Source organism: Triticum dicoccoides, chromosome 4B (assembly GCF_002162155.2).
Source record: "Triticum dicoccoides isolate Atlit2015 ecotype Zavitan chromosome 4B, WEW_v2.0, whole genome shotgun sequence".
In the NCBI taxonomy this organism is placed as follows: domain Eukaryota; kingdom Viridiplantae; phylum Streptophyta; class Magnoliopsida; order Poales; family Poaceae; genus Triticum; species Triticum dicoccoides.
Window position 1 is genome coordinate 215,842,907 of NC_041387.1, and position 9,565 is coordinate 215,852,471.

Consider the following 9,565-nt stretch of genomic DNA (forward strand, 5'->3'; position numbering starts at 1 on the left):
CCCGATTTATCTTTTTTGCCGAAAGCTGCTCAGATGTCCAAATGAGTTGAATTTTGGGGCGCACCTCACGCGTCAAATTATCTACCACCACAAAAAAAATTGGAATTTTTTGAATTTTTCTAGTATTTGTTTTGATTTTTTTGCTGAGAGGGAGCAGATGAGCCTGGGCACCGTTTTGAGTTTTCCATCTAGACACTCTTATATTAGTTTACAGAGGAAGTATATCCTAAAAAGGTATACTATCGGATTTGTATTCAAAAGAGATCTCCTAGTCCTACCGTATAACTTTTGTGACATACTAGTTTATATTTCATTTGCTAAACTTAAGATGTATGTTTGACGCAAAATACAAGGGGTGCAATAAACCAAGACAAAGGGAGCAGAAACGACAGCTTAATGTAAAAATAGGACTAGATAATAATAAGTCAAGAGTAAAAGAAAAAAGATAAGAGTAATGCATCGACTTCTCCATGGCAAATTCACGGTTCCAGACAGATCAAAAAAAAGTCTGTATAGATAGCCACCTCAAACTAGCATGACACAGGTAAAACAATGTCCGGTGGCATAGCATTGATGATAAAACCAGTAAGGTGTACACTAGCTACGTGCATATAACTATGAAATACTCCCTCCGTTCCTAAATACTCCCTCCGTAAACAAATATAAGAGCGTTTAGATCACTAAAATAGTGATCTAAACACTCTTATATATTTTTACAGAGGGAGTATAAGTCTCTTTAGATATTTCAATAAATGACTACATACATTCAGTCATTTTGCTCCGTATGTAGTCTGTATTGGAATCTCTTGAAAGACTTATAGGAATCTCTTGAAAGACTTGTATTTAGGAACGGAGGGAGTACAAAACTCCAATCAACTTAAACAAAACGGTGTAACCTAATGGCCCCCTTTTATTTCTCTTCTAGGCAGAACTAGAAAGATGAAAATGGCAAGCAAACCTACGCTCTGTCCAAGCTATATAGCCGCAGCAATATCCACCTAGTTAACCATTGCCTATGTTCTCATCATTCCCCATCTGTATTGATACAGCCAACTTCTAATGGTATTCCTCGCACCTTTTCCGTCCAAGCTGTATAGCCGCAATATCCTATGGTCTCACACCGAAACCTTGCAATTCCACACACAAAAAAGGACCCAAAAGGGTTCTTCTAAACTTGCGAAGCTATGCAACAACTCAGACTATCTTTGGCTAGATCTGCGGCTTCGTTTCACACATGACTGGGTTCCATTGCTTGCTGCTCCATCTGCTTCTCCAACTCTTCTGTAGAACAGCACGTAAGCTGCACCTGACTTCACTTCTTCCTCATTGATGGCAGAAACATGGCTATCATCAAAATTGTACCACCTGTTCTCATCCAAGAGCTGCACAAAATACAACTCTCCATTAGAAACTAGATTACAGCCAACACACAGGCAAATAAATAGCTCTACAACACAATAAGTAGAACTAGGAACTCTGGAAGACAATGTGGCAAGTTTCTATAACCGATTTCTCCTCTCTGACAATGCAGATTAAATGAATATATGTGCTTAGGCAGCATAGCTAGCAAAGTCTGCTATATATAGAATAACGAGATTGAAAGAGCAACTAAGCATTGCAAAAATAACTGCAGTTAAAGATAGAACACCAACAATTTAAAACAATGCATTAGTATGATACTTCGGCCCCTACTTCCAAATACATAAGGACATGCAATAACAAGTTGGAAGTCCTAAGAAGCTACCACTGGTGTTTTTCAGAGAAATAAACTGAAATTGCGGAAGCAATATTACTCCCTCTGTTTTTGTATACAAGGCCACTTTGTTTTCAAGTCATACTTTGACTTATAATTTTGGTCAACAAAATATGGCTTATATGTCATCAAAAATGTGTCATCGGAAAGTTCTTTAAAAATGTGTCATCGGAAAGTTCTTTGAAATGTGTATCAAATGGCATGCTTTTTGTGGCATACAATGAACATTTCAATAAAATGGTCAAAGTTAGACATAAAAATATGAAGTGGCCTTGTATCCAAAAACGGAGGGAGTAGAATTTGAGAAATTAACCTTTTTTAGAATAATTAAAAAAATTGAAGTAGAAAATAACCTTTATGTAAGCAGTATAATGCCCACTCGCCATGCTGCCATAATGATTGCTAACAGCATACAGCTCATAAGTTTGACGCTGAGGTATCTTGTTAGCAATATAGTTTGTCAAATCCAAGTCATGTATTGGGAAATTAACAAAAGTTTCCAGCTTATGTTTAGTTGACCTACTAAATGAAAATCTCTTCAAATGAATAACTAACACTTCTGGTAGTCTCCATAAATCAAGCTTTTTACTAGCTTGCCTTTGCTCCTTGCACCTCGGACAGTACCTAATTCAATTAACATAACTTTGTTAAATTAAAATGTAAATTTAAAGTTCTAGACACTTGAAAGGAACAGTTATAGCACGTGCCTGCTATAAGATATTTCTAATAATCTGTAATGGGCTAAAAGTGATGCTTTCAAGATCAGTGCACAGGAAAATAATATAACAACCATGCAGCGCCATTATTTTCTGCATTGAAGAGGACACTGATATTTTGATTTTCCAGTTCTTTCTCATTATATAGATTCATATTCAGCAATGCAAGGTATCCATGAAAATACTAAATCCTAAGCCTACGAGTGAGATTATATCAAGTGAAATGCAAATGCAGATAACATAGCTACTACTTGACATACTATAACCCCTATGTCGACTGAAACTGAATATCAGCTAAGTTAGAGTTAGCAACACTTGCATGAACAACATATTTGCAAACATCAAAGGTATCTTCAGGGGGGCAGTATTGAATACTAACCACATTTCTTCAGGAACAAGTGGTTCTTCTCTCAAGAAAGCATCCAAGCATGCATAGAGTGAGAGAGGTTCACCACGGGTTCTCTTGGCGGGAGGAGCATACTTAAACACCTCTGGAAGGTGCTCCAAATGGTTAGTGTTCAACTTTTTAAGATCTAACTTGGACCAGTTGACAAAAATAACAGTTGCAACCGAAGACTGCGGAACCCTGATAGCATAATCAGTTTGCTCAATCACTGTGTTGCTATCATCAATCAACTGTAGCTGAAATTTGCTGCTGTCGGTGTGATAGCTTTGTGTTCTTGTGGAAAGAGAACTTTGAACTGCCGAATGTTGTGCCACATGATTTCTGAACATGGGCACAAGCATTTTACGGGCCATCTCATGGATATCAGAACCGGTGACAGTTTCATTGCGAGATATTTGTGCAAGAAGAGGAACACCATATGGCTTCCAAGAGGTTGAGCTGCTATTGTTTCCAAGGTCCCTACAGAAGCAAAGCATGTTAACAGTTAATGGAAATGGCATATGTTGTGTTTGCTGTTATATACAGCAAGCAAATTACTAAAGCTATTGCCCTAGCAGAATAAAAATGCAACTTATGTCTTTTTTTTTCTCTTTGCTTACAAGTCTTCACGGCGATGAACAAATTGAACATAACTTGCCCTTTTTTCCAATCTTGGAAGCCTATAAACTGCCAGGTGATCATCATCTTTAATTGTAGAAAGCTGGAGCACTGGATCCTCGAGAATAAGATGGATCCTATGACTACGTATCTGCAGATATAGTACAACGAAAATAGATTTACTAACACGATGAAATACAGCAGCATATGCTTGTTACAAAATGGGTATTTTGTAACAAACCTCGGCGATTAGAAGTCTCTCTTCATTCCTAAGCGAGCATGCGTTGCTGAGTGCTTGGATAAGGTCCCTGCACCTACCTTGCTTGGGTACACTTACAGTGTATGGTATTGGTGGAGCACTCCCATCACAAGTGAAAACCACAACAGTCATGCTCCGCGTTGAAGCAAATTGTAGAGGTAAGGAAAGATACATGAATGGGTCAAATGTCACTGAAACCTTTCCACATACTGGACAGACCAAAGTTGACTTGTACTGCCCCTGGAAATTAAAAGGTAAGATTTAGCAAAAATACCTCTGCCCAGAAGTCAGAGATCAATACACCATAATTTCATGCCAGACGTCTCAACCTTGCACTATTTCACAAGGCCTTTTTAAGCGCTAGGCGCTTGGCGAGCGTTCCGCCTCGCCTAGTGCAATCACAGCTTAAGAGGCGCCTAGGCGCGCTTAAGCATTTTGTGCGGATAAGGCAGCAAGGGGCGGCTAGGTGCATTTTTCAGAGAATGCAGGCTCTAAACTCTGTGCAACACTAGCCCAATAAGGCTCATTATGGAACCCTAGCTTGCAAACCCAACTGAACCATCTATGCTCTAATCTGAACCATCTGTCTATACTCTGTCTCATTCCCTTGCCTGATCCCCTTCCAGACACACACCGATGGTGGCGCTGCAGCTCCTCCACTGCCTGCTCCCTTCCGGGCACGCGTCAATGGCGGCTGCAGCTCCTCCTCCGGAACTAAATCTCTTTCCCCGCCTCAGTCCCTCTTTCCCCACAGCTGCCTCTCTTCCCCATGGTCGTCGCCTCATCGGCGCTGGAGTACCTTGTCAGCCGCCTAATTCACCGCCTAGGGCCAAAACAAGGTGTTTTACCTCCGCCTAGCGCCTAATCGTGCGCCTAGGAGCACCTAACTTTTCCACTGCATTGGCTAGCAATGGAAAGCATTTGACCGTCAACAACATAAAACATAACAGCCAATAAGAGGACTGTCACACTTATTGCAGAACTCCCATCTCATACACGGAAACAGTGGAGCATACATTAAACATGGGCGTATTTCTGCTACCTTGCTGCATATCAGAAACACAAAAACTGCAAGAACATGCACTAGCATCAGTTGTTTTTCCATGTCTGTTTTCACTCTGTCATGAGGCCATCCAAATTTAATCAAAATATCACTTTAAACTGACAAAGGTGCAAAAAATACATAACTACTGCAAGAAACTAAAACATGACCAGAAGGCCATGAACCACCTCTTTACAGCATCGAGCAAAGCGATTCATACAGATTCGGCCATTTTGGAGTTGAGACTAACCTGGCATACATCAACAATGATAGAATCGTTTCTGGCAATGTGATTTGCCCAATACTCATCAGCAACCTCTTCATCTGATCGTCCCTCAGCATCTTTGGATTTTAAGTAAGGTCTATGTTTCACACGGTTCAAGTCTTCATGCAGTCCATCCAGGAGGAATGCCAACAGCTCCTGGGAGTATCAAGATACAGAATTAAGAAGAACTGCAGACGGATAAGGAGCTGTCTAACGAAAGAATCAAACCTGTGAATCGTGTTGGTTGTATCCACTGAACTGAGGTGCAAACCGAGACAACTTTGTTTTGAATGGTCGTGGAGACACTGGCGTACGGCTAGGAGCCCAAAGTTTTCTCAGTAGCTCTCCAAAAGCTAATGCAAGTTCACCCTACAAGACTACCATCAGATCTCAGTAAAATTAATAGGACACATAGATGCAAATGATCATGAGGTCATAAAAATATAACCATATTACAAAAAGCAAAGTTATTTCTGTATTAACAAGCAACATTGATGCATTAAAACTTCAGCATGTTCCACAAACCTATTTATACCAACTGTAATGTGTAAAGATGTGAGATCTCAATGGAAATAAACATGAGATTCTGTCTCTCCAGCAAAGAAACTACTTCTGGTTTAAACACAACTATGTATGCAATAAAACTAGACAAAGCTGCTGTAACAACAGAAAGGGTGCACTCTGTCAGATGTGATGATGGTATACAGAAACACACAAACTTCATCTGTATTTAAGATAAACTGACAAATTTGTTTTAGTGAAAAAAATTGTGAATCTGAACCACAATAAAGATGAAGGTACAGCACACAATAAACGCTAGCAGTAAGACTACTACAGTGGTGAAGGTACGCAATGCCCACAGAGATTCAAGGTAAAATTAACTGAATCTAAAATATCTAAACAGGACGCAATTTTACTTCTGTCGCGCTAGAAAGAGTACTTACCACCATACCCAGAGGATTGTGCCAATTAATTTCACAGTGGTAATCTTCACGAAAGTATCTAGCAAACTCTGGTGTGTGCACAAGACATTGTACAGCACTGTTCATGAAACATGTGTTTCCCAAGTTAAGTAGCCCAGTAAGACCTGACGGAGATCCCCTGGTGGTCATACCAACAGTACCAGGAACATTATCCAAGTCACCACTGGAAGAGCGCAGGTACTGGCTTTGCATGAGACTCGAGCTGTAGCTTCTGGAACCATAACAGAGTGATGCTAAATTCTCATTCAAGCATCCTGATTTTGAAGCATCTGTCATCAAATAAGTCGATGTGCTTCCAAAATAATCTTCTTGGATTGAACTCATGCACGCACCATCCAAACTACCATTTGCATCAGTGGTGACTTCAACGAGAATCTGCCATAATAATATAAACAGTTCATAGTTAGGATCATTTACTCTGGGAAGGGACACACATAATTGCCCTACAAATTAGTGTCATTACCACCCAGCAGAAAGTGACAAGAAGTCAAAAATAATTTTAAAACAGCTCACGACTACCAACAATAATGTAAAGTCCAGTTCTCACATCTTGATCCATTTGAATGTTGGCATCATCAAGAGTTTTCTCCAAGTTATCCATCAAAGCATGCTTTGTTCGACCATAGTAGTCCCAGATGCACACCTACCAATAACAGCCATAATGAGTAAGCAAAACTGATACATGCAGTAAAATCCATAGGAATAGACATTTGAATACAACAGCTACCTCATCTGGTACCAAATCAAAAACCTCACACGCCTTCTTACGGAGCTCATCAACTGTAACCTGCATGAATTTTCAGATTATAAGTTTTTACATTAATTCACAAGGGTTCATCTAGTCTACTTTTACAATGAGTAGTGCCATTACACGAATTCTACAGAAATGTTTCTGTAGAAAGGATCTATCATCTCATAATTTACATAAATTCATTACTATGAATAAATGGAAATGAAATTATTTTATATATTTTACAGTGGACAAAGATATAAGGGCATACCCTCTTGCTTATCCTTACTACAGCTTGCTCTCCTTTCGGCATCAGAAGTAACTGCAGACGTAGAGGATAAACTTCTATGGCTAGATCAGTTTGAGACAAGCCAGTATTGATTGCCTTTCTTGGTAGTGTTGGCCCTCCACCATACCTGTTAACGGGTTTTGATCAAAATGAAAAGGTTAAGCTAAGTTAATACGAACAAGATTTCAAAGTTTACTCTGTCAAGCAAGCAAACGAAAAAATGGAAGCTCCGCTTGCCAGAGAAGATTTCAACTTCTTTTTGTCGGATGGTTATCCACCACAGGCTATGAGATATGTCGCTTCCAAACAATCGTTCTACAGATAACAATGCCTTTAGTTCTCAAGAATTTGCGTGACTAGGATATTGTGACCAAAAACCATTTGTTCACCAGTATCTTCATACAATCATTTTAGAAAGAAATATATTTGGTTATGTAACAAATAGTTGAGTCAAAAAGGGAGTCACAATATAACTTTCTAACATAATGAACCAAAGTTTGATGCTTCACTTAGCATGACAAATAAAGTAAATGAATTTAGTTTACAGTAATACAGGTAAATGGACTGACTGTAAACAGCCGAATGAACAATTAATCCATAGAATCAAATAAGGTGGCACAAGAGCAACGATAGGTCCATATTTTCAGACAAAGACACGTTGCTTTGTTGCTACCACAAAAAAAACAGTATCACGTAATTAAATGCACAGTGGCATTAGATTTTTGGAATCAGATTCGCATTCTGAACAAATGAGACATACCAACTATGCAGTTTTTCCCAGACTTGCTGAGGGAGCAATATATAATCACGGCCTTCAACCAAAGTATCATGTAGCTCAATCTGTATGTCGGAGACTTCAGATGCCATGTCATCCAACAAATTTGTATTGTCAATAGCTCCTGGCCTTCTAGGAGTATTTGAACCGAACTCATGATGATGAGAACCATTACTTGGTACACCAGCCAAATCATGAATAACATAGTCAATCCAACTTTGCCACCACCTATTTGAGTCAACCAAGAAACATATATGTCTAAGATCCAAAAGAAGAATACAAAAATGACACAGCAGGTCAGGATCAGTCAAACATAAGATGTGAATGCTATGTAAGTAAATCTGTATTTCAGATGATGCCTACAGAAACATAGTTTCGATGACATATATCTACACTGTACAGGTATTACCTCCATCCCAAAGTTCTTGTCTTAGATTTATCTAGATATGGATGTATCAAGTTAGTGTTAGATACATCCACATCTGTATCTAGACAAATCTAAGACAAGAACTTTGGGACGGAGGGAGTACATAACACGCAAATCAAAGGAACAGCTAAAGCAATTGTATATCAGAATGAAAGTTGTCAGAAGCTACCTGTCATTCAGCAAGGGTATAATCGCATATGTTATATAGGCATCTTACAAGCAGCCTAAACTATAGGAGTACTGAACAAATGTCGGAATAACATGACAACAGGTCAGAAGATAGCTAGCGCAAAAAATTGGATGCTGGCCAAGATTGAAAAGGTAATAAAATGAACCAACTCACAACGGATTGCCAGGTCATAAAATGTTCAAACTACCAATCTTGCACACTATAGACACCAGCACCAGACTAAAAATCCTGCCAGTAGCACTAAAAGCAAGGAGCGCCTCCCTCGAATCTGCAGCAGCTATGCACGTAGACGGATAAATCCAGCAGCAACTAGCACCGGTAAGAATCACCAAATCCAGCTCCTGTCCTCATCCAATATTACCTCAAATCGCTCTCCGTAAGGACCTTCCGTCCACCCAAACAATAGCAGCAAGTGAATCTAAAAGAAACAGTATCCACCCTTGCGCACTGCGTCCCTCAAAACAAAGCGCGATACAAACGGCTGAACCCGAGACCGGATCGAGAAGCAGGAGAAGGAAGCGGGCAGGGGACCTGTTTGTGATGAGGAAGAAGATGTCACCCTCCTTGGCGTGGGCCTCCGCGGCGGCGGTGATATCTCGGATGAGCGCCATCTCCTCCTCCGCGGGAAGCTCCGGTGCCGGCTCCGACTCAGTAATCTCCATCGCCGACACCGGCGAGGAGCCCTCGGGCTAGGGTTAGGGTTGGGTTCGGCTTTTCTAGGGCGCCGCGGGTCGAAGCGAAAGGTTTGGCTTCTGGGGACGCTTTTGTTTTATGGGGGTAGAGTAGAGGCGGCGGCGGCGGCGGTGAACGGCTATGGCTGCGGCGACCGATGGTCGTGGAGAAGCGGAACTGATCGCCTTTTTTTCCGGCCTCCAGCGAGCGAACGTTTGGTCATTGAGGGCGTGTTTGGTTGCCACTCCACCCACCCCAGCCTGACTCAATGATGCTTTGTTTGGTTGTCTCTATCTTGTTTATCTACTACTCTCCCCGTCCCGAAAATACTTGTCATTAAAATGGACAAAAAAGATGTATTTAGAACTAAAATACATCTAGATACATCCCATTTTACTCATTTTGATGACAAGTATTTCCGGACGGAGGGAGTACTACTCCCTCCGTCCGGAAATACTTGT

The 9,565-nt window shown here is 40.5% G+C and overlaps 1 protein-coding gene across 2 annotated transcripts; it reads right to left on the bottom strand.

Moving 5' to 3' along the window:
* Positions 1 to 494: 494 nt before the first annotated feature.
* LOC119295814 (ubiquitin carboxyl-terminal hydrolase 5-like) lies at positions 495 to 9,347 on the bottom strand. 2 transcript variants are annotated; one of them, XR_005144330.1, is made up of 14 exons: positions 8,964 to 9,347; positions 7,801 to 8,043; positions 7,023 to 7,167; positions 6,749 to 6,808; positions 6,569 to 6,664; positions 5,983 to 6,396; positions 5,267 to 5,407; positions 5,024 to 5,194; positions 3,714 to 3,971; positions 3,475 to 3,623; positions 2,849 to 3,334; positions 2,277 to 2,377; positions 2,107 to 2,193; positions 1,246 to 1,382 (listed from the first exon to the last, which is right to left on the bottom strand). XR_005144330.1 is itself a non-coding variant. In XM_037574268.1 (13 exons), the coding sequence occupies exons 1-13, from the start codon at positions 9,092 to 9,094 to the stop codon at positions 1,200 to 1,202; spliced, it is 2,748 nt and encodes a 915-aa protein (XP_037430165.1). In that variant the 5' UTR covers positions 9,095 to 9,346; the 3' UTR covers positions 495 to 1,199. The 2 variants fall into 2 exon arrangements, 1 of the variants encoding a protein (XP_037430165.1); XM_037574268.1 differs by having other exon boundaries at positions 495 to 1,382; positions 2,107 to 2,377; positions 8,964 to 9,346.
* Positions 9,348 to 9,565: the final 218 nt, after the last annotated feature.